The 26,317-nt window shown below is 41.4% G+C and overlaps 1 protein-coding gene across 1 annotated transcript; it reads right to left on the bottom strand.

The window, feature by feature from the left end:
• Positions 1 to 22,978: 22,978 nt before the first annotated feature.
• LOC121599895 (SOX domain-containing protein dichaete) lies at positions 22,979 to 25,779 on the bottom strand. Its single transcript, XM_041928019.1, has one exon. It carries the CDS (start codon positions 25,142 to 25,144, stop codon positions 24,077 to 24,079), a length of 1,068 nt encoding a protein of 355 aa, XP_041783953.1. The 5' UTR covers positions 25,145 to 25,779; the 3' UTR covers positions 22,979 to 24,076.
• Positions 25,780 to 26,317: the final 538 nt, after the last annotated feature.

Raw genomic sequence — 26,317 nt, 5'->3', positions numbered from 1 at the left:
CCTGATCCAACATAGCTACTGTCCAGTACATCACCCCAAAGCGAGCTGGTGGAGCCGGTTAAATGCCAGCGCAGCATAACGCACTTGACGTAACTGGTTACTTTCGAGCACCTATTCGCACGAACACGAACGCCCGTCGAGTGGTTGTGAATGGGGATGGTTTTGGGCCAGAACAAAAAGGCTAATTATTGTGTTTCACACACCGCATAGAGCAAAACAGGATTGGACGACGCCAGAGACGCATCGGCAAATAGTTTTCCCCGTCAACGGGAACATTAACATTCCCTCCGCATCATCATCCCCACACTGAGAAGGGTGGCAAAGGTCGATACTGATGATGGTGTGTTGTCGACACCCCACTACGTCGAACATGGCCATACGTTTTCCAACCATATCGCAGCCTGTACAGAAGCTGTGATGGCGTTGAGTGGATAACGATGACGCCCCATCAGCTTCATCCGGCCAACAGGGCAGTCGCATGACCCAAAAATATTCCCAAAAAAAAAACACCCCGAGCTCCTCACATCTTTGGCCACATGTTAACGGTGGCGAAGATGATAATTAGGTGGCGCAACGGCTCTCTATCTCTCTCGTTATGGGTCCCGTGTGGGTCAAACTGGTTTGCAGCGGGATGATTAGTTGGATAGTTGGCATCGAAGGGGCCCATACCTATCGAAGCCCATCTTCAACCAGAAGGAGTTCGTCTTTGCGAAGGCCATAAAACGGTGGCTGCTTCTGGAAATGGAAGGGAAATTGGCAGATTTCTTAAAGACAGCTTTTCGAGCTTTATGATTATTGCCACCGGTAAGGGTCCTTACGCCGTGGAATGCTCGGAGTTCGACCGGGTAGGATTTGGAATGAGTCAAGGGAGCTGTTTTGAATTTTATTAGTGTGTAATTAAATTGCCTTCGCTTTCTTCACATGGAGCAGACACTCTAGGCAGATCTTGTGGAGTCTATATTTACCACTTCAAATTGTTCCAACGAACTCTTGAATGGTGTATTCTCGTAAACATGCTCTCAAAAGGAGTTGTGGCGTTACAATTTAATGCATTGCAGTTATTCATTTTCATTAATTTTACTTTTCGCTTATAAAATTGATATTCTTTTTCTGAATCGGTGGTATATTCAGTCAGACAGCTGTGCTAACCAGTAGTATAAGTAGCTAACCAGGTTCAGACTTAATTATTCTTGTTTAGAGCTTCATAGAGCTTTACTTTTAACAATAAGGCTGGACCTTTACTTCTGATTAAAAAATAGAGCTCTACTGCTGTAGATTCAACGTTACCTATTCACTGCATCAACTCTTCTTTGGCACAATAATCGTTGTCTGTCAAGGCCTGCTTGGCTTTACCACTAGTGGCCTGGGCAGAATAGTTTGTCCTACGTATGGGACCACGGTATATTCGGGGCTTGAACCGGTGACAGGCATTTAGTATTTAATATTTAGTATTTATTGAGTTTGTTCAGCTGACATAGAAAAAGTCTTACGCTTTGTGGCTACATTTACATTAATTGATGAACACGTATACGCTCACGGAACGCTGCTTAAGACATACTAAATGCATACAGATTGTAAACATGACTAAAGGCGACTCACATCATGTTTATCATATCTGATGTACCAACAAGTGGTACGATAATGTAACGCAAATATTTTCCGATTTTGTCTGGGAGTCCTAGACGGAGCAGATAACTTTACAGCGCTGAGTAGATCGGGCGTATCAATTTCGTCACTAATCAAACCTGCCACAAAAGAGACGTTGAGCGTTCGAACGTCTTGTTGAGAGTGTCTCCAGACCTAATTTAGACCTACGTCACCATCTCTCCATGGGAGGAGCTTTATAACAAAACGCGTTACTTTCCTTTGAATTGCCACAATAAGTTGACTACAAGACTGAGCTGAGGGACACCAAACAATACTAGCCTATACTAAACCTGACTATGGATCAAAAACTCTTTGTAATGCAGGTAGGGTTGTGGAATTCCATAGTTAAAATAAAAAAAAGAGTCCCTAGCTTCCGATTGCCTCGATCGATTATGTTTGTCATATGCGGCCTCAAGTTGAGAGTTTGGTCGAGCAGTATTCCTAAATTATTTACACAATCGGTACGTTGCCGTACGTTAAAGCCGATTTTATAGCTGGATTTTTTTTTCCGGACTTCTTAACCTCTGAACCAATATAACCTGACATTTGTCAACTTTAAGTGAGAATAATTTTCGATCATACCAGGAACTTACCACGTTTAGAGTTTGCTACAGAGGTGGACAATCATTGATGTGCTTCACAGTGGCAAACAGCTTAACATCGTCCGCGTACATCAACATCTTATATTGTTGATCGAGACGTATCAAGTCGTACGAGTTGACAACTGTACCACGAGGCCTCCCCAATAATTGCAACAATACCTCTGCGATATCCGGAATTTATCTAAATGAACAGAGTACCCCATGTGTTTGTTAAACGTCAGAGAATAATCACCACACAATGAGTAATTACAGATTCCATCAGTTTGGTTAGTTAATATAAGCCGTGCATATCAGCACAGATATCAAATAACATCTTGTCTGATGAAGTCATTTTGTTACAGTATCTTTAATTTGGTAGAATAATTTAAAACAAACAGTTCTACCCCTATTTCAGATTAATGTCAGTTCATGCGAGCTTCTGTATCAGTTTATGCGAGAGAGAAACATCACCTGTTTGGGTTTGAGTACTGCTCCATCTAAAAGATGTCCGTTCATTGTTTCAATTTCATTAAAGAATGTATGCATCATTTTGACTTCAACTAAAGAGCAACGCTCTGGAAGATTGATGACATGAAATTCATAGATTGTTCAATCGACGCTTGATATATCTAGAAGTCTTTCAAGGCGTCCAATGCTTAAGAATAACATAAACATTCAAGAAGAGATAGATAGTTCCACTGCATAATTTTTAGTTGTATTAAGAATTATTCATGTTTCAACACGATCTTCATAAACGCCTCAAAGAATTAAGTCTTGACGACTTGGTTACTGCTGTAAAACAATCTTGTTATTACAATATATTCCCATCACAAAATTAACACAATTCCAAACGAACGGCGTCGTTATCCAACACGACGACCATCACACCCGCTACAACTCCCAAGCACGATCGCCCTCCACTCCCCGATTCACGTAATCTTACAGATCCTCCACAACAAGTGCCCATTATTGGAGAACTTATCAACCTGACAGCCAAAGCGCTAAGTACATAATGTATCTCTTCCCAAAACATTGTTGGCTGGAGCCGTTTACTGTTGCTGGTGGCTGGTAAACATGATCAATCCACCACCCTCCCGGAGCCACGGAGACACTCTCAGTTACCGAAGGCACCTGGCACGGCACGGGCAGCACAATAGCAGATTTCCACTCACTCGCGCTCAATGTTTCTATTAGCTGTACTGATAATTTAAAGCTCAACAGTGCCCATCATCGTAGTGGAAGAATGGAATAAATAAATATCCGATGCCAATTGTACTGTACGTAAGTGTACGTGTCATAGTGCTATACTGTCGCTCGGGGAGATTTTGATTGAAGTGGCAAGGGAAACATCTTATCGCGTAGAGAGGGTGATTGCAAGAGTGCTAAATGATTTGTCCATCCATCCTTCGCTATACACTGGCTCGATTGCGTCACCGCAAACACACACACACACACACACACACACACACACACACACACACACACACACACACACACACACACACACACACACACCACACACACACACACACACACACACACACACACACACACACACACACACACACACACACACACACACACCACACACACACACACACACACACACACACACAGGGAGTTTCTGGTCGGTGATCATTTGTAACGCCATCGATCAAAAGCTACGCGCGCGAGCGTTGCATGCGTGTTGCTGCGGTGTTTTGCTGTTTGAAGTCGTGGCTAATGACATTGTTTGTGGAAGAAAAGGATTGTTAGGTACGGCCCGCGGGCCCAGCAAAGGGGAACACTCCCAATAAGTGACAATAAGATGCAGCGTTAGTGCCGGGTCCTGCACTCACAAGAAATGGGAGAGTTTGTGGTTTACATTACAATTCAACTTATTCCGTTGCGATTGTTGTACGCGCGTCCATAACAAGTACCGCTCCGCTCCGGCACCCCATTTTTCCACCATTCCTTTTATTAGTTATATTAGTCACAAGAGGAATTGTATATCTCGTGTATCGCTTTTTAAACTAAGAGCGTCATTATTGCGCACACAACAAACGTACAAAAAAACAAGCTGCTTCGTCACAAACAATATGCAACAAACAGAGAGCAAGTAAGTGAACCACGAACATCACCACGCCACGCCATGGTTCAACCCCCCTGCCCGGAACTCTACCAGGGCGAGCCATTCGCCACTCCGGTGAAACATAATTGAAAAGAATGGATGAAAGATCATAATCTGCACCATCGATAGGCCTGAGTAGAGATTAATCCAAGCGTAAGCAGCTCTCTTCTTTTTTTTTCGCTTCGTCTTCCTCACCCCGAGTTTGGAGTGGGTCAGATAGGGAGTCCCGGTTGTTTGTGATTTTTTGCACCAGGAAGTGGCACCAGGATACAGATGCCGGGCGCTCTACAAACCCGCCGGGAAGACGGGAACACAAAGCAGAGATACATCTCGAAAAGTTTTTAAGAGCATGAAAATGGATCAATGTAACGGGCTTGGTTGGTTGGCTAGCATATGGTGGACGTACCACGGTGTGACGTTCCCTTCTTCTTTTTTTTTTTTGCACGAATGTCTGCAAAGCCCTAGAACCGAAACCGAACCGACCGATACGAGAGGGGTTATCCGTCGGTTAAATGCGGCGTGAATGATGATTCCGATTCCCCGATAGCGAGATTATCTCTCGGATGCGGCGGGAATAATTGTTACAAACAATGCAAACATGCGAACGGCGCGGGAGAAACAGGGAACTGGAAACTGGCCAAACAGTGTACTACTTGGCGGTGAATTTTTCGTTGTGATGGATCAGGATGATAAACGATTGAAAAAGGAAGCCGGAAAAACTATGGGAAACCTAATTACGTGAAGAGGGTGCTGCTGCTGCATTATTCCGGAGGTACGTCGCTTTCGTTGCGTTTGTCTGCTTATGGGCATCCTTTGGGCATAGCGCCGGGAAATACATTTTGTTTGCCAATGAGAAACCCCCCGGGGTCGGTACTTCTTCACACCCTGCACACAGACGGAGGGCGAGAAAGGGAACAACATCGCTTAATGTGTGAAGGACTTTAAAGCATCTCCCGGTGTAATTGTTTCACGCCAGTTATTTTGAGGACGCGCCGGAAGTAGATTCTAGGGCAATGTGGAAGCACATCTCAAGTGTTCGTCTGCAATAAGCGTGTAGCGAATCTTCCTCCTTCTGCCCTGCTCCGTTTGCTGGTGAAAGGAAGCGATGTGATAGAGAGCGTTATAAGTGAATGGTACGAATTATCTTTCCCTCCCGAACAATTTTTGATGGACACTAAGTGCAATCGACTACGGGACTTGATTTTCCTGTCGTTTCTTGTTCCTTCTCCTTTTCGCGGTGTGGGGGCATTCCCACAGCAAAGAGGACCGGGGCAGGTCTGTTTTGGGTTTGTTGCTGGTCGATTGTTTGGTCGAGATGTTGGTTACCCAGTAAAATGTTGGTTTTTGTAGTGGACACTTGAAATGCTGGTTTCAGGTAGATGGAAATGTTTACCGTCTGAGCATTGGTCTTGCTGTGAATTGTGTTGGGGAAATGATTGTCTCGGTTGAAACTGTATCAGGCTTTGTAAGTGTTGCAATGTTTACAAGACTTAATCATTATAATTGTTTGAGATCATATTAGTTGTGGCCAGCAAATCGATTGTAAAATAGGGTCAACATTTACATGATCATACCATAGAATCGATTAAATCGTATAACACAAATACAAAGTCAAATGATTGTATTGTTCTATTATGCTGTGAGAATGAAATTTAAATTAGGTCACTTTAGAGTGAATATCATAAGTTCTAACTTCAAATTTCAAAAACAAATTTGATATGTTTTAGCTTAACATGTTCCCAATCGATTCGTTAAAAGTGCGGCTTGTTTCACATGCAATTGGTTTGTAGCATATCTGCCATATACAACCTATTAAAATACCCATTGTAAAGTGTAAATACATTATAACATATTTCAGAAAGCTACATCACTCACGCGCGATTCATCACTTCTGACCATGTCATGTCAGATTCATTCAGACTATCACGATAGGACTTCAGGAGTGTCAAGATGCGCTTCCTGCATCTATCGACTTCTCATTTTAAGAGTGTCACATGTGAAACAGACAATAAATTCAACGGATAGCTTTGAGTAAACCGACAATACCCGTTATAAGGTAACTGCGACCCACAAATGGCTTGCAAAGAAGAATGCTAGATTTTAAGCATAGAATTAATCTGCCAATTGAAAGAGGCGAATGAGACCAATTGGGGCTCAAAGTCACTATGAAAATAATTATAATTTATAGAGTTTAGTTATGTTCCCCTACCCAAGGTAAGGTTTCTAAATTCCAACGTTTCCAGTAAGGGAAACCTCTTAAAGGTTTATATGATCGCAAATAAGGTTCAATCGATTCCTTACGTTAAAACCTCTCAAAAAAATTATCTTCCAAACCAAACCAGCAGAACTCATACCTTTTTTCAAATCAGCATTTTACCCAGGTTAAGGATTATTGATTAATTTGTGATGCTTTGCTGTTTCATATTATGCAATTCCTGATTTTCATATGAACTTGGAAAAGATGAGGATTCCATGTAGATTCCATGTAGACAATAATATAATTAGTAAAATGAAATAAAGGGCCAAAATAATATTTTTTACATATTTTTTTTAACTCACACGTGAACGTATGTAAAGGGACTTAAATTTTTCAATCATAGCCACATTTTACGAGTCATAATGATTCTATTCTACAATGAAATGCAGTTATTAAAAGAAACTTATTGTAATTTCATTAAAAAGTCACACAGCGCGTAAAGAATCTCCTAGATTTTTGCGAAGGTTAACTTATTCAGCAGTAAATTCTGATCATCGATGACATATGATGGTCATCATTGAGGGATGTGCCATAAATTATATCAGTATCATAAACTCAAGTTGAAGCTGTCGTCCGCTATTCGTAGCTTAAAATCAACTAGTTAAGCAACTAGTTGAACAAAAACTTATGCTACATTTTAGCTGTAATACCTAACGCTGATCTAAAATCCGTAAAGAATTTCATTCATTATAATAAAATCTAAAAGGAGAAACCATTATATCACTTCCTTCTTTACCCTTCGAGCGTCCACCAGGCTATGTAACCGCAGTGTATGCACTCGGAGGAAATATTTTGACTTTTGTTCAACGTTTATGAATAGCATGAAAAATGATCCCAAAACAGTATCCACGCCCTGCCCCGGCCCGTTTCACACAGCATTCTTAATGGCTTTTGAGGGGCCATTCTGGCACAGCCCTAGCACACAAAACCCCATGAGAGCCCGTGTTTATTTGTATAATAATTTGCTACAATGCTGAAATAGGATCAATGCCTAAAATTAAACTATGAAACTAACAATTTTGTTAACGCTCCATTGTGGCGCTTTATGTGGCGAGTTTGAAAACACACTCTCTCACACACACAATCACACAGAGTCACACAATCCCTCTCCCGAAACTGCAGTGTTAATCCTTTTTGTGAATCCCTTGAATAGCATTTTCGCCATTTATCAGAACGTATCTAACTGCGGAGAATAATGGGATCGTGGTGGGGGGGGGGGAGATTCCACCTCCTTTCGGCCCTTCCAAAAATGTTCCCATAAAAAGCTCTGTCCCCAAACCCCGCACAATTGATCCTCACCCGTTTGTGTATGTGCGTTGTTTATTCGTTTGACTTGAGCCAATGGTGCAAACAGCGGAATAGCGACGACGGGCACAGTTTTCGACAACTGGCGCCTGTGCTGGTTGGTGCCCAGTTTGTCCAACATTCGAAGGCAAACATGCACGCAGGCATATGGTCGAAACAGACCGTGGCTCCCATGTTTATGGATGCGTTTATCGGTAGGTATCGGAAACGTGTTGATTCACATTTTGCTCCTCTTCCTGCTCCGGTCTAGTGTCTGTTTAGATGAGTTTGATTTTTTTATTACCCGGTGCACATTATGCCACAGACGCTGTGTCAACAACTGTCAGACCTGACCATGGATCGGGCGAACAGCCACACATACAGAGAGCGCGCCCCAATGTTCCGAAGCGTTCTTTTCACAAGTGCCCAGATATGCACAAACAATGCGCCGGAGCCGATCCGTGAAACAAGGGACGATGTCTCTGCCAAAGCTGACGGTGACGGCGTTAAGGGTGCCCCCGAATGTGGAGCTGACCATCCCGGAGACAGTGTGCTGGCTGGGACACTGTTGGCCACTTCCATTAGCACGTTAGGCAGGAGCATCAGGTTCAGGTTGCGTGTGTTATTATTTCCAGAGCAGTAAATTGACACTAATTGATTGTTTTAACAGAAAGAAAAGGTTGAGCTTCAACAACCGATCGCGCTCGAAAGTGCACCAGTGTGCGCCAAAGTGGCGCAACGAGCGCAACAGTAGCTAGGCAAACAGACGCGCTTACATTCCGCACTGACGCCAGACAGGGCAGGTAAAGCCGAAGAAATGGTTGGTGCCGCATTGGTGGACTTTCTTGACTCATTTGATGGTCGTGATCGGGGCAGGAAAAAACAAGCCTTATAATTTTAACGGTCAACAAATCGCGAACGTAGCTGCTACCACACAAACGAAAGTTTTGTGCACATGGAGGTGAACACTGTGGATTTTAAACCAGTGACCGACGACGGTGACTTGGTACAGAGTACGGGGTTATTGGAGTTTACTCTCCAATAATGCTTGGGGTGGTTTTGAAGTCAGTGCAAAATTGTATGCTAAGCATTTAGATCGTTTGACAGAGTATCGTAATTACAGCTGCTGTCATGATCCACAAACTACGATTAGAAGGATTGTCCATCCATATATGTCTGTTACACCTAAGCATTCAACAACCTTTTCAGGTCCTTTGAAGTAGTGTCTTTTTTCCATCGAGCAATATTCTTGCAACTGCCAAAGATTCGTCTTTTTTCCGATAAAGGTAGTAGTATATGGGAATGCATTGACATGTATGTACCCCGACGGCTCTTTAGACCGTAGAATTGATCCTCAACATCTGCCAACTGCATTGCAGCGCGATCATGACCGAATCCACCCAGTACACAATAAAGTGTAGTACAGATGTAAGTACGTACTGATGGACTATGCTTAGAATGCTAATGTCTACAAGTATTGCCTAAACTCGATTCGATTTGATTCGATAAGTCCAAACTCTTCAAAATGCTTTTCTTCTTCTTCTTCATGTAACGACCTGTATGCGGTGAAAGCCTAACTGAATTAACATCCAAAAGCTGTGCATTCTCCTAGATCCCTCAATCCAGTGCCCTCCAACCTTTTTTTTGTCGTGGCCCACACCCATTGAGGGCTTGCGTTTTGTAGACTTAGTTCATCATTTTTCATATTCTGTGTTTATCTTATTCTAGACATGCCTGTTGAATGCAATTCTTTATTGACCACAATAGGTCCGCGGACACGCAGGTTGGAAACCACTGCCTCAATCAACTGAACAATCACATATCTCTAGAACAGGAAGCAGCGGTAGAAAGCAGGTGTGAAGTTCGCATGATTTGATCTCATTATTGTATCTAGAGCAATACAATCCCAACTCAAATAACTTCCTTTGGTTGTGTTACCAAGCAGGAGAATATATGGACGGAGCTGTTCACCCCAACAGTTTCAGAAAACTATTTAATCCCACAAACAGTATAAGGTACTGCTACTGCTATATGACAGATTGAACAGCTCCTAAAACAATTATGCCAACAGCTCATGTGATCTTATGATATTTACATCTTCAGATTTTACATTGAAAATTGCTTTGCATGTCATCCAGAATACATTCTGTTGAGAATCACTATGACATCTTTAGTGCAGTAGTAAATCAGTCGATACAAAAACTTTTAATGCAAAAAGCTGGCGTCAGTATAACTGAAAATGTATTTGTAGAACAACCAAACAAAACGGATATCTAGAAAAAAAAATAGGAACAGAAAGAATGTTAAAATCCTCTACAAAATCAAGCGCGACAACGCCCATCGCCAGAAGAACTCTCACCTTTCTCCCAGTATCATTCATACAAAACAGTAACATTCGACCTTACGGCTATTATGAATCCTGCATTTTTTGTTTGCTTTTACCCCAACAATAGCCAAAGTATTTGACCTTTCTCACACTGTGCTGTGACATTGTGCTGACTTATGGCCTTTGGACAGCTTGCCGCTTTGCTTGCATCAAAAACTTCCCGCACGCAAATTCCTCAGAAACTCAGCCCACACTCTCTTCCCTCCTTTTCCCCCAAGGAGATGAAAAGTTTCATCTTTCCCCGAACGAAAAGCCAGCGAAAGTTTAAAAGATCATCTGCTTTGGAAAGTGAAATCCATTCACGTGGACACCCTTTCTTCACAAAAACTTTAGACATACGTTAAAGCGAGTAGTAGAATAGAGGAAGGATACACAAGGATTCCCCTCCCCTCCTACGGTCAAAAGATCAACTTATGTAACGACGTCTTTCAACGCACGGTGGTGTGGAATTTTCGGCCTGAAATGTGGCGTACGTTTGTGTTTGATGGAAGCACCATTACGCTGTGTAGGACGTGGTAAGATGAAAAAAAGAAAGCGCATCATCCTACACACATGTTCTTCGATCGATGGAAGGCACGAAACTTACAATCAAATTAGGCTTAGTATCTTGTACTAATGTCCTATCTAAACCATTGAAACGACAAACGGAGAAACATTCCGCTCGATTACTGGGGAATGGAACGGAAAAGATTAATGGTTTCTCCCGAAAAGGAAGGGGACAAATTCATCGCATCCCTTTGACAAGCGGACGGACGGATTTGGTGGAAAATTGTTTTCCTCCCTGTGCGATGATGATCGGCCGCAATAAGGATTCATAATTTATGACACAGCGACAGCGGCAGCAGCAGCAGCAGTACCAGCTTGATAGGGGTGTAGCATTTTTATGCTAATTTCTACCTCAATTGCATCATTATTTAAAGCCACCGGGAGCCACTACTGACATTAAAAATAGCAATTCTATCTCACTTACGCAACAAAAAAAACAGACAATAATTATTTAAATACCCTCTCACTGTCGCCACTGCCACCTTCATAACACCTAATGTATCATTTGTTTCGATGACAGTGAGCAATGTTTCGCGCTTTAAAAAAATGCGTCATAATTCAACTCGACATACAATGAGGATGTGCTCTCAAGCCACTAGCACCACCCCACAATTCCCACCCGCTTTTTTTATACGAAGAGAATCCTATGAATCAAATTACAATTACCTCAAACAGCGGGTTTAGAGCGGGCTCTAGTCCTCCGCCCGATTCGGTCGGTCAACTGCCATCATCACCCCAGTTTCCCGTATTGATGACCATATTTGTAGTGCCAGACTTTTCCCCTCGAGTTTTATCACCCAATTCGACTCGAGTGGAGGGTGTTTGTTTTCCAAACCGTCTAATTTTTCCACCACTTTATGATGATCACGATGATGATGATCACGATGATGATGATGATGATGATGATGTTGGTGCGGCTGCAGCGTGATTTCTGCAGCTCTGTTCAATCTACCACCATCGCCCGTATCGTAAACGCTGTTTGATTTCATTTGACAGTATAAATTACACGCTTATGAATTAATAGACGCACGAGAGCGACTTCCCGCTGGGTCATTGTATGCGTGTGTGTGTGTGGGTAGCCGTCGTGGCCGGTGGTGCGTGGATTCCCTCTCATTTTATTAGGCGAGGGATTTTTCACATCACGACACATTGTGGAACGCATCCTTCGATCCTGTAGCCCGGGGTTGCCAAGGGAATACTGGCTTGATGGAGGATGGTAAATGTTTTGCAACGCTGAGATTTACCATGTGAGACTAGGCGATAGCGACATTGCATTTGAAAGGGGTGTTAGGCGTATTGGAAAGAATTGTTTTCTAGGGTTTCAAGTGGTCGAATGACAACGTCCAGGGGGCTGCGATTAGAAGGATTAACGGGTGGACCAATTATTAAAATTCATTTTACATGTTTTGAATTGGTTTGAACGAGACTCTCATTTGACCTGTTGCGCTAGGCAGGGTCGAATTATGGCACTCTCTGTGTGATATATTACGAACAATTATGTTAATATTGATGCTAAAAACAGCATTTAATGAATACAATGCGAATTTATGTTTGAAGAACATAAAAAAGTTAATATTAATACAGAAAGAATCGCTTTTCCAAAAGAACCTAAACATAGTTTCGGCACCGATGCTCTAGGGCACTGTTCCTTTTTTGTTGTGTAAGTATTGGGTCACTACTAACAATTTAGAGCATTGTAATTCGTCCTATCATTGTTGAAATTTAATATACACGTTTCTAATTGGGTTCCTATAACCATTTATTTCAATTTTGTATCTATCTGTTTCTTTTACCTCTTTGGATCCGCTTTTGTTCGTGTTTGATCCACTTCTTGCCAATTATTGCGACTAGTTGTAACGATTGGTACCCATGCCGTATTTGATGTTAGAACCCTCTTAGGACGCTTAAGTCTGTTGTATGTAGTGCGTACAATACAGGCAATCGAAGAAATTATCACTGTAATCAACTCAATAGGAATGGGATAGCTACATTTCTACACTTATCCAGAAGTATGCACCAACTGTTTCAATTACTTACCCTGGACAGGTTCACGATCCTTTCCATGATTAAGACAGATCCAAGTACAGTTTTTGAACCATAATGTTGAAGAAGTACCAGTTTCAGCACTGGAATAGATTCGAGAACAGTTCTAGGACCGTTTTTGGATTCAAAATTAGTTCTATGACTGTATTGGTCGGTGATTAATTTCAGTAGTGACCAGGATCCTAGAATGTATTGCTTTTTTTTTTTTTGAAAATAAACTTGTTACAATACATATTGTATTTTTTTTTTTTTACTCGATCAAGATTATGTTTTCATAATCTTAATATGGGAATTGAATAGATTTGATCAAGAAGCTTTGAACAAAGTCTACGAAAATCTTAATATGGGAATTGAATAGATTTGATCAAGAAGCTTTGAACAAAGTCTACGACATATTTGTCCTCAACGTAAGATAAGTGGTCCGTAATTCTAAAAAGGTTGGAGAGCACTGCATGGCAGGGCCAGTATGGGTTCGAAATCAGTTCCAGTACTGGTACCGGTTAAGGACCAACTCTAGATACTTATTCTGTAAATGATCCAGGATCGAAATGGTTTGGGGATCAGTTTCAGAACTGAAATGGGTTCTGAATCAGTTTATCTTGATGTACCTCGTAGAATCCTGAAAATTGCAAACTTTAAAACAAAAACTTTGCGCTCATCTTGGAGCTATTAAATGCTCACAGCATTATAAAACCCTATAACCGAGCCAAATTTACTAACCACATAACAATGCATTACAAATTGACAATAGATGATGCTTCATAACATTGTTATACGTTCCTATTTCTGTCTCTGTTGCATCTGTGGGATATCCATGGTCTTAACTTCCGTTCTAGTTTTCATTCTCTACCTAGAATCCAGTCATACCCTGAATCATTGTCCTAGTTGGTACCAATTACCAGGTGAAAATTGGGACACACATCAAGATGCTGCTAAGTGTATGTATTGTAAATGTATGATTTTCACAAACAAACACATTCCTACCGATCAACACCGTAGCCGCTCGACTACAACACAGCTCCGAAAAATGTTGATCACACTTAGCATCGCTGTGTAATGCCTTTACGGTCCTGATCGCTGTCTTTGAAAGCGTGAACAAAGTGTCTATGATGATGGCATGAATTATAATTGAACTAATATAGAAACCCCTTTTAGTGTATTAAAAGTGTGAGCAAATTGTAGTCACATTGCATCCATTTGTATTACACAAAACATCTTAGTCGCTATGAATGTTACTTCGTTATTTGCTACAAACTTGCTGATCGCTGGCTAAAATCACTGGTTCGTCTAGAAACAACTCCCTCTCAGAAATGCCCCATTACGCCCGGACGACAAAGTTTATTTCCTCGCAAAGAACAAGCACGACCAAATGTTGACTATTTTCTTCAAATTTCACCTGCATCAACAGCACACAAAAAACAACCTTCTCCATTCTCCTCCATTTCCGTACACAAACATTGACACACGCTCGTTTCGTTTGCCTCGTTAACATTTTGGCGAACCTGTTAACCTGTTGTGTCCAGTTTGGAACTGGTCAGCAGAGCAAAAGTGTATCAAATTGTGTACAGGATTCTATTCAGTCTTTTCCTTCCGTTTTTCCTTTCACTGGCTGGCTACCTTTTTAATTCCTTCAAATGCTTTCAAACTGTTATGCTGAGTGGTTTCGGTCATCAGCAGTTTGGTCGCTTTGGTTCAAGAGCATCGAGGAAAAGCATCCGAGTTCGCTCCAGGGTCAAGGTGTGGTGGTAGATGAAACGCAAACAACGTTTACCGTTCAAGTGGTGGAGGCGTAGTTAAATGCGAAAATAAAACCGGAAGCTATTGAAAAAGGTACTTTGTACTTTGGATTATTTTAGTTTTCTTTGAGCAAATTTGTATTTAAATAGAATAGGAAATATAAATATAAAGTATACGATTTTATACGAAAATGTTACATGCACATTTTATCATTCTTTACACGTGAAATTGTTCGCATATTATATTTGCATGTCCCACTTAGTGTGTTTTCATTTGCACGTGCCAAAAATCGATCCCTTTCATCAACCTTTGTTTCGCTCATTTCGTATTCGCCCCACTCGCATGTGTGTGTTCGCGTATGTATGTTGACAATAATGTACCATTTTTTCCATGCATAAACCCCCATCATTTCCCTGCACAAACCCTCCACTCGACTTGTTGAAGAGTTGCTCCGGCTGTTGTTCCGTGGCCAGCGAACAACCAAACAACCGAAACCAATACTCCAAAGGACAAATCCTTCCAGCCAGCCCTCAAGTCCTTCGGTTCGGTTGTTTTGTTACCGAAAGGAACAAAAAAAAATGAACTGTAAACTTGCTCCCACTCCCCCCACCCCTCTACACACACACACATATACAAGCTACGCTCGGTGCGGTCCGCGTGTGCTGCATAATTATTCATACGCGGGCGGGCGGAGTTTCGAGTGGTTTTTTGCAAATTGTAATTGAGAATGCGATACGCTTTTGACTTCTTTTTCGTGATTTTTTTTCTGTGAAAATATAAACTTTACCGCGGATCTGTATTGAAGGATGTGAGTTTTTTTTGTGGTATGTTCCACTGTACATGGATCGTTGGCGACATTTTACGTCGTCGTCGTCGTCGTCCACTTCAGTTGAACGATCTGCAACGTTCGATAACGTACAGCTCGATGTCGCTGGTTTGGGTTCGGTGTTATTGCTTTGATTATTTTTATCGCTTTTTCTTTTTATTATTTCCTCCCGGCAAGCAAACTGTTAAGATCTCTTATCCTGCTCCTTGACTTGGGGTTTTTTTTGCTTCGATTTGTTGGAGGTGAAATAATTTTACAACATAATGAAGGTTGCCAGTTTTTGTGTGATCAAGAGTTTCGAGGTCCTTTTGACGTAAAATTAGATCGTTTTTGTGATATCATCTAAAGAAACCTATAATACTAAGACCAAATCACAATATGGTTCTTACTGAACTGAACTCAACTGCACTAAATTAACTAAAGCAGTTTAAAAATCAATAGAAACATCACTTCAATACAGCAAATACGTGCATAAGACTATTACATTTCTCCAATTAGCAGCAACTTGTCACTTATGCGAGCTTCAGTAACGAAACTCTTGCCTACAGATAGCAAATTAGTTAGTTTGTTACTCACCAACTTTCGCACTCAAAAAAGATCCTTCATTCTTAAGCATGATTATTTTGATATCACTATCCTTTTTCCTTTTGCTTCCACACCACATTTGTGAATTAAAATCCTCGAAAATGCAATGGAATTCAAATGTTATACTTATACTTCATTGTTCCTAGGTTACAGCTCTAGTAATATTGAACGTAAAAATTTTGTGTGTTTTTTTAAATTACTTACTTACTTACTTACTTATCCGGCACTACAACCGCTTTGCGGTCTTGGCCTGCCTCAGGAGTGTCCGAAACCGCTCACGGTCTCGCGCCTTCGTCTGCCAGTCCGTTTTTTTAAATATATTTCATTAACTATCAATCAAAATATCCCTTGTTGCACACCAAAAGAAAGAAAATTCAATTTCCCAATTATGTTTTAAAACCTATTGAAATAATGAATTTAATGCGTTTCCTTGTGATTTCCCACCGTGTTCACGGTGAAAAAATCATGTACAACGTTGAATTTGAAGTAAATGCATTTAATTTATAATTGCAATATGTTATACAATATAAATAGTAGGGGAATTCAATATCCTTTCTTTTGGTGTACGATTAACTTTATTCTTATAGATATTTAATGAAATATAGGAAAAAAAAACAAAATTTCACTGTCACACAAAGTCTATATAGACCTTTAGTCACGATTCACATACTTGCAATAATTAATCAGCAACAAGGATTTTTCAATGTGAAAAGTAATGACATTCAAGGCAGTAAAAATTAGCGTAAACAAGCTAAACAATGATCCATTTGATGAATTCATACTATTTAGAACATTTTGTATTTAAAAGCTAGTAACCAAAAATATAGTCTTGCTTATTTTGTTACTTGGTTGGTGGTCGTCAAAGTTGTGATAAAAAGAGAAAATAACACATTGAAACTAAAGAGCGCAACCCGAAGCTGAAAGCTAAGAAAAATAAAAAGTAATTAGTGCTTCTAATACATCTTGGTATTCTGAGTAATAATAAATATGTGGCAATTAGGCATGGATTTGCGATATAATAAACATATATAATATGAAAATAGTTGTAAAATCTATTGAAAACCAAAAAACTTGTATGGTTCAGTGCATTTTTAAAAACTGAAAACTAGAAAAAGCTAACAAACTTAATACAAAATGGAACATTCAAACAATAAAATGACTCGTTAAAATAAAAAGCCGATATTGTTTAACCCTCAAATCAGCCCCTGCACAGAGCAACACCTTCTTCCGATCGATCGTCCGAATAATACACTTCCTTACAACCACTTTCGGTACGTAACAAAGAGAGAGAGAGTGAGAACAAAACCAATGAATACAAGGACACTCCGCATGCGATACAAGTAAAATATTTGCTCCACCTACCGCACCACTAATGCCACCATCATCATCATCATCACCCATCAACAACATCATCAACAGCACCACCGCACAATCAGAAATGGAAATCGATCGAGCAACAATGACGGCAACAATGTGCTGCGCGAGGAATAATGCAAAGAAAAGTAGAACTAAAAAGACGAAAAAACACAACAAAACAGTAAGTAAATGGGAAAATGGAAATAATGTAAATGTTTCGTGCATTGTGTGTAAGCGTGGAACTAACCAACACACACACACAAAAACGTACAACAACTCCATATAACAGAGAACGAAAAAAAACCGCTGCGTATAGAAAATATCCTTTCAGGAAGGTTTTTTTTTCTTCCTTTTTCCCGTTTGTGCTTCAGGAAAGGGGAAAGGAAACGGGCAGAACCGTGCCGTGCCGCCAAAAAATTGAACGATTGTTGGGTCCGACCCGACCAGTGAATAACGATAACAGGAAATGACGCGACGATTACTAATGACAAACGTGCCCGAAGAAGGGGCTTGCTGGTCATAAAAAGGACGAGCGGGAAATGGAGAATTCCCCCTTTTTACCCATTCCTATCTTTCCCCCACACACGAAATGCCTCGTGTTTTGCCCGCTCGCGTGTAAGCGTGTGCGCGCGCGCTCTTCCTTTTGTAAGCCGTCATTTTGTTGTCCTTGTTTCAGTACAAAACACACGCAAAGGGGGATACAAACACACAGATGAACACACCTCCCACTCAGCAGGAGAGCGGGAGGGGTGCACGGATACAGACAACACAGAACGGTGCGGGAATGACACTGCAAAACGCGACCAACCGGGGGGCACCATCATGCGCACCTAAAAATGGATTGTTTTGCGTTGTCCTTGCTCGTAAGTGTCTGTGTGTGTTTCATTTTGTATAACAAAGTAGACATTGCTTCCTGGCCCCGCAGGTTCGCTCGCCCCAAAAAAAGCATCGAAGTAGCTCTCTAGCCCGATTAGAGTTTTGTCAGAGGGAAGAGTGGACAGTGATAGAAATTACAGTACTTACAGTGCGACATTAATCATATCAGTGTAAGTGCTTACACGTTTTAAGGGGGTAGGAAATAGTTTTATTAATAAATTAGCAGCACTTTATGTGTGTGTGTGTGTGTGTGTGTGTGTGTGTGTGTGTGTGTGTGTGTGTGTGTGTTCATTGGGTGTGGTTTCATCACAAAATTCCCCCCTTCTCCTTGAAATTGGAAATTACTCGTTCGTTAGCATTTTCGGCAGGGTGAATAAATGAACGGTGGAAATTATGCTTATCCATTTGTTTTGACATCAAAGAGAAACGCCACTAACGATAATCATTAAGCGGTGTTGTAGAACAGAATAAATGGGAACATGAGTTGTATTGTTGGTTAAAGCATTTTCTTATAAAGATTAATTGTAGCTACAAATCGATTTGCATTGTTGCAAGAAAAGAATTAAATTTATTTGTCCAAACGCAACAAAAAACAATCCTTTTCGTACTTAACAATTAAGAGATAAGATTTCGCCTTTGAGAACGAATAAACATTAAAAAATCAATGGCGAATAAACATTGAATTATCAACGCTTGGTCAGTTTACTCGAAATTCCGCAAACGTCCTGGTGTCGTACTGTTATTTAATGTTTATTCATTTTCTACAGCAAGTATCCGGTTCAAAGGATCTAATGTTCAAAATGACGTCATAAAGCTGAAGGATGAATGTAGAGTTAAAGGTGAACAATTATTGTAATTCTATGTCTTCAAGTGGGTTTCTCTGTAGCTCGCTAATGCATGCACGATTTAACAATATGTTCGCCTCGAGATCAGATCTCGTATGATTCAGATTAATAAGTTAATTTATTGCAGGGTTTGCATGATGTTTACGTTTACCATTTTCCCATTTGTCTCATGGTTTAGTTTTTGTCTCCATAATTATTTATTTTGGATTTGTCGCACAATTTTTGGGAATCGTCCTAGTGTTATGAATTATAATTTTAAAGAATAAAATAACTAATACAATGAAGGTAAAAACTCGGGCCAACAAAACAAAAACTTTGAGAAACTCTGTAGTTTATTCTGACTTAACTGTGTATCCTATAACAATAGTGTCCAAGGGAACGTAAAGTTAAAAAGGAAAGCAAGAAAATAGAAGAAATTGTGATTAAGAGGAAGGATATTAAAAGACAGCGGTAAGAGTTTTAAAAAGGGTTAAAATCAAAGGGATCCCTAAAGTGTTACATTTCACACGTTCAATATTATTTTATTTCATTATTTTTGAAACACAGAAATTTTCTGTCTAAAAGTTTAAATTCAACATTTAATTGAAATTCGAATGTTTGAAATGCTTAGCGGTATTCTCAATATATGCCGCTCTTGGGACCTCAACTCAAGTCAAGAAAGAATTCAAGAATAAAAAGAGCTCTTGATGCTCACTAAACAACACTCCTTCGCGTCTTTTGCCGAAAAAGCCGTTAATCATTTATTCTAAAACCACACCAAATCCTAATATTTATGTATCGTTACGATCATACACACGCTACTTAACGCTACACAAAACCCTCTCATTACTGGTAAGCATTAGAACTTCTACCCCAATTTCTACCAGTTAACATTTAAATAATTAAATACGCGTTATCATTCAATCGTATTAAGAGTGAACGCTCGTGCCATTCACTCCAGGATATTTTCATCCTTTAAAAAGAACCTCCAACGTTAACGATCCTCCTAACGAGAGCTGATCGCTTATCAGCAACCCAAAACCAGCGCAAAAGCGTGTCACTAGGCAAATCAGCTTCAAGTGTGCGTGTTGCGGCTGCTGCTTCCCATCCACCACACAGCATCCAGTAGTAGGAGGAGGAGGAGGAGTACGTTATGTATCAACCGATTTGCCATAAAACCAATAACAATCTCATTTTGGGAAAAACCTCCCTTGCTCTAAAACGCGTATTTTATTCTACAATGAGCACGGATCAAGCAGTAACCCCGCGCGCCACAAGCCACTTTTCGCTGCAGGATTGTGTCCGCGTGCCAGCCTAGAGTTCTCGGGGGCACCCTTCTCAACCGAGATAATGCACCACGGTTTGCCCAAACCGAAGCACGCGAAAGAAGGGAGTGCAATGATCCGCGAAGCATATTGTGACAATCACTTCCACATGCAATTATTCATCTTCAGCAAAGCAGGCTCCGACTACGGGTCGGTCGGCCCACGGCAAGGCACACCCTCAATTTTGGCCACGCATTATGACACGACAGAGATTCGCTTTGGCCGCCCCAAACCGTTCTACAACCCCCAAAATAAAAACGGTGAAGATCTCCATGGTAACAACACCGTTGCCAATGAAGGAAGCAATGCGAAATGCGCTTTGACGGTGGTTTTTAAAGAGCTTAGTGAGCTAGAGAGACAGGCTCTACGAGGGAGAGACGAATACACTTATTTAAAGAATAAACTCTCCAAAACCATCCTTCTGCAGATATAAATTTGATTGTAATTTTTTTTTTGTGGGTGATGTGCACACTTTTGGCGATTGTAAAGGGGACACAACGTGGCATTGTGCCTGCCGCCACGAAACAAATCACATAATGAACAAGTGAAGAGACGGCGGAACCCGGATGCCGGAAGTTACGGAAATATTGGCACCGGAACCGCGTGCGATGCGAATGGTTCTCGATGATCCTGTTCTTTTTTCTTTCGTTCGATTCTCTGCTACTTTGTACACGGTGGACACATTTCCAATGGCTCGCTACACTATTGCATTGCGCACAGGAAAATGAAGGGCAAGAAAGGCCAGCAGCAGAGAGAAAGAACGAATGGACTGCCGTGCAAAACAAAAACGGGAAGTACTTTATTTATGGCCAATGTTTTGCGAGGAAGTTTTTCCAAGCCAAAAGTTCATTATTTGTCCACCCTGAGAAGGAGGTATGGGGGAAAGCAGTTTTCCGTTAAAGGGTTTTTTTCCTGAAGCTTCTGAGTGCCGAGTTTTGATGGGGTTTCCTCCCTGTCGGGCCTGCAAACAATGGACAACTCAAACTGCACACAGCCGGTGAGTGAGAATGTCAACCGGCGTGCCACGGGTGCCTGTTGTCGATGACATTTTTACTGCTAATGGAATTGCGTTGTGTGCGTATTGCGAAGAGGGAGAGGGAAGGGAGTAGTTCGATATTTTCGGTCCGTAGTTGAGGAGATAATAAATCGAATAATGGACTCCACCGGACTGCAGGCGCAAACAGTGCTAACGACCAACGACGTGTGGTTCGAATTTGGTTTCGATCAAGAAGTGTTTCGGTAAAAGGGTATCAAACAAACATTAAATTAGTGTCAAGCGGTCAAAAAGTTATTGTTAAACACCATAACATCTAACAAGACATCCAATTACGCTTTCTACAACCATTAAAAGGATGCAACCGGAAAAGGGTGTATGGGAATAGATTAATTCATACATGATGAAACATACGGAAATGCGGCTCTATTCGTAATATCGTTAAAAATGGGACGTTGTTCACATCAATTATTAGTTTATAAAACAACTAAAATATAAAAATTCATCTTCAATAATCACAATAAAACTATAATAATATTTTGTTAAAAAAGTATGAATGAAATGAATACAGTATACTTTTTTAACAAAATATTATTGTAAATACTTGTCTATTTTAGTATTAATCTCACTGTGTGATGCAAAAACATTGAGCAAATGCACTACAGGTTAATACATAAATTCAAGCAACAGTCCATAGAATAATTGACGATATTTGCTCAACATGGTAAATTTTTGAAGTTGAATTTATCGTGAGATCGTTTCGAAAAGATTAAGGAAACAGCCAAGGTTATTAAAACAAGTTTCAACCATTCTTCTAACATTAAAGCAGACAGTCATTTTTATAGTCCAGCTAAGTATTTTAAAGATCAATACAATTCATTTGAATAACTTGTAAAATAAGTCACACCTCAAACATAACACTTACATCATGCACATTGTAAGAGGAAACATAAGAAAAATATTTAAAAAAAAATAAAATAAGAAATCAATAACACATTTTTCAATTTTTGGGAATTGGGGAATATTTTCCGAAATATTTTAAACTAGTTTCACTTCCTTTCAAGAATGTTTTTTTGCATATTTTTTTAAATATTCCTCAATTTACTAACTTTTCTAAAATCAATTGTTTAAAAATTGATGGGAAACAACTTAACAGCTTAAACATCAGAAACATAAAACGGTAAGAGAAACACAAATTTAAAAAATAAATTATAATGTACGACACAGTGCATAAAAACAATATAAAAAACACTATAAGAACATCCAATTAATCGTGTAACAAATTTAATAATATCAAGAAACATACAAATATACTTGGAAAGCAACAACAGAAACGATCGAACCCCTCTGATTCCAACTACACAAACAAAATCTGTGATCTCTGAAGTCCTTCAAAACACGAAACAAAACAATGCCAAATGTGTTTCTTTGTAATATTTTTCGCCTCCAATACTGTTTCTTTCCTTCAATATCAAGCTGTGATGAATTTAACAACTGCAATTTTGATATTTTTATTTCAAATAATTTTTATTTCGATCTTTCATTGAGACTTGAGTTTTTTTTTGTTCTATTTTTTGTATTTTCTTCTTTAGTTTTTTTTACACTCTTTTCCCTCCGATCATCTCCTCAATATACGCCCAAATGCTGACAAAGACATTAGATAACAAATAATAGCCTTACCACGACCATCGACGCTTGCACGTCCAACGACATCGACAATGAAACTGTTAATGCTTCGGGGCGCATTGTAAAAACCCTATTTGTTCGCTTCTTACACCGCTTCTTCCACTTAGATAGAGCTAATTAGAATTAGACAATCGTCCAGAACAAAGAAGGTGACACAATTAGGCAGCGAAACCTGTAAGACTTCCACCCACCACGTTATGGGGCGAGTCAGTGGACTTTTTTTTTCTCTTCTTGGGTGAAGTACTCTCTTATAAGCTATCTTTTTTAAGACTTTCATACACCGTGTAAGTTATGATTTGGGATGTTTTTTTGTTTTTAATTCTTTTATTTCCTATACGTTTTGTTCCGTTCGTTGAGGTTGGCGCTCATCGCTTCCAGTAATATATGTACAAAAACAGAAACAAAAACACAGGGAATGGTAGATCAGCCAGTCTCGTTTGCAATTCTGGGGCATTGGGTTTTTAACACTAAAAAAACCTAACCCAAAATAAACACAAAAAAACAAAACTAATAAATCGAGAGGTATAATGTTCCTACGGTTTGTTGGTTCCCGCTTACGAAACGCTCCAAACAAAAAGCGCTCCAAAACGAACCCTTTTTTCTCCTATTTTCCGCTCCACTTTTTGTGTGTGTATGTCTGTTGTTTTGCGTCTTATTAATTAAAAGTGTTAAAATTCTCCTATTACCTAAAATTGGGAAATGCGACTCCTCTAGAGCCTCTGAGCGAGCAGGCCAGTAGAATAAATTAAAACAAATACCCACCCCCGGATTTTGCCGGAGGAGGCGAAACCGGCCCGAAGAGTGTGTGAGGCTGCATCTGCTTTTTACGCTAACTATTTACACATACAAATACACTGATCGACATACACACACACACACACTAGCCTAACTGGGTAAAGAAGGATAGGATACGGGAGGATCGGGATTTTGCGTAAAATTAAAACGTACGCCACATGTTCACAGAACAGTGGCTCCTCTAGATTCTCTAACGCTTCTTCTGCTTCCTATGCTTCCTAGTAGATGACCTGCACCGGTCGCCTCATCGCGTTCTCCAGATCGGGCAGCGTGGACTGGGATGCGCTCGGGCTCGAACCGGGCGACGCGGACGACGTGGACGAGGTGTTGTACAGGCTGTTGGAGTGCGCGGCATAGAGCGGTGCGGCCGCCGCCGACGCCGAGATGCCGGCGTAAATGTTCGAGTAGAACGAGCTGAGCGAGGTAGGTGGAAGCTGCTGTCCGGCCGACTGTTTGCCACTATCGCCGCCCAACCCGCCGACGGGCGAATGGCCCGCCTGGTGGACGCTTTGCTGCTGCGACTGGTGCAGCTTCTGGAGGGTGAGTGGATCAAAGCTGCCAAAGTACGGCACCGGGTAGTGCTGCTCGAGCTGCTGCAGTGGATGGGCCGGGGCAAAGTAGGGCGGTAGCTGCGGGAACGGGTAGGAGGATCCGAGCGAACCGGCCTTACCGCTCTGTTGCATGGCGCCCAGCGCTCCCAGCCCGTTCGCCGCACTGGCCAGCGGGTTCTTGGGCTTGCGGCGTGGCCGATACTTGTAGTCGGGATGCTCCTTCATGTGCGTTGCCCGCAGTCGCTTCGCCTCATCGATGAATGGGCGCTTCTGGGCCTCGGTCAGCAGCTTCCACTCCGAGCCGAGCCGCTTGGAGATCTCCGAGTTGTGCATCTTCGGGTTGTCCTTCGCGATCTGGCGGCGCTGCAGTCGGGACCACACCATGAACGCGTTCATCGGCCGCTTGATGTGTCCTTCCTGGCCGGGGGAGGTCTGTCCATTGACACCACCACCGCCGCCACCACCCATACCTCCACCACCCGCTGCCCCGTTCTGTCCGAGTGATGCGTGATGGTGATGGGCCGCCCCATGCATTGCCCCGTGACCCTGTAGGCTGGCCAGCGACGATGCCGGGAAGGTGAGACCACGCTTCAGCCCAAGATGATCGGTGGGTGAGTTGGGGCTGTGGTGTGGCTGTGGGGCAAAGTCCGCCGCCGGCGGTATGTCCATCCCGTTGCTGAGCGCAAACCCGTAGTGCGGATGTCCCAGGCTGGCCATCGTGTGATGATTAATCATGATAATTGTGTGTATTTGTGTTTTCTAGCACTTTCAACACTCGCATGCACTAGTCACAAGTACACAGAATTGGCAAAAACAGCACACAACTGCTTGCTAAATGTGTCTTCACAGGGCAGGTCTCTTTATGAACCGTTTTTGTAAGCAGTAGCACTTTACTGGGTTTTTTGTGTGGATACGTTTTAGTGGTTTTCAAATACTTGTTTTACAATTGTTTCATTGATCTTTTTGCAAATCACTAATTCACACACACAAACACTGGCTGTCGTTCCAACAGCACCAAATTGATTGAGCAAAACAGCAGCACAAACAATCGCACGAATAATGCACGACTCGAATCCGAAATTGTTTTATTCACACTAACAATTGGCGTGTTGTACGCGATTGTGGGAAACTGTTCGCTTCAATGCTTCGTTCTTTAGACGCGTTTGTTGCACCACCTAATAAAGATCGATTCTTTGCTTTATTTTACTATTTATCTTGTTCGAACTCAGGCGGATCTCGCGAGACGACGACAAAGACGACGGGGAAAGTGTCCGTTCGGCTCCAGAGCTGGGAACGTATTGAAATGTTTTGCCGCACCACGGCTACGGGTCGGGAGAGATGATCGCTCGGCAAACGACGGCACGACACGGGTTGTTTTGTTTCCTACAAAGCGTGCGCTCTTTCTGTCTCCCTTGTGTTTTTGCTCTGCGCGTTTTGCGTTTTGTTCTCTCTGTTCACCATTCTTTCCATGTTTAATTCATCGCTTTGTCTGCTTTCTTGCTCGCTTTTAATGGACTCTTTCATACGCTCTCTCTCTCTTTCTATTTTAAAACGTCGCCTGCCTTTTCACCTAAAGCGCAAACTCCCATTCTTTCTGCTAGAATGAGATGGCAATCATGTACGCAGCACAATAGCGAGAGAGAGCGAGCGCGCGATTTCAGCGTGAGAGCGTTCTCATCAAACTCACGCTGGCTGCTCACTCGCGCCACAAGAAAAGGAGGCGTGGTTACATGAGCTTCCCTGTGGTTGTCTCATCTCGCTCGCACCACCTTTTTGCACCGTTTTGTGCACCACCAACAGTACACACAACAGGAATAAAAGGGGAGCCATTCTTCTCACTATTACGCCTTTATTCTCATTCTCTTCAAATTCCGCCCTTTATTGTACAAATGGTTTGTTGGGGTTGGG

This window comes from Anopheles merus, chromosome 3L (assembly GCF_017562075.2).
Source record: "Anopheles merus strain MAF chromosome 3L, AmerM5.1, whole genome shotgun sequence".
In the NCBI taxonomy this organism is placed as follows: Eukaryota; Metazoa; Arthropoda; class Insecta; order Diptera; family Culicidae; genus Anopheles; species Anopheles merus.
This window is presented reverse-complemented; position numbering and strand designations above follow the sequence as displayed.

Bases quoted from the DNA above. Each gene is read 5' to 3' on its own strand.
- LOC121599895 (XM_041928019.1), bottom strand. From the start codon at position 25,144: ATGATTAATCATCACACGATGGCCAGCCTGGGACATCCGCACTACGGG.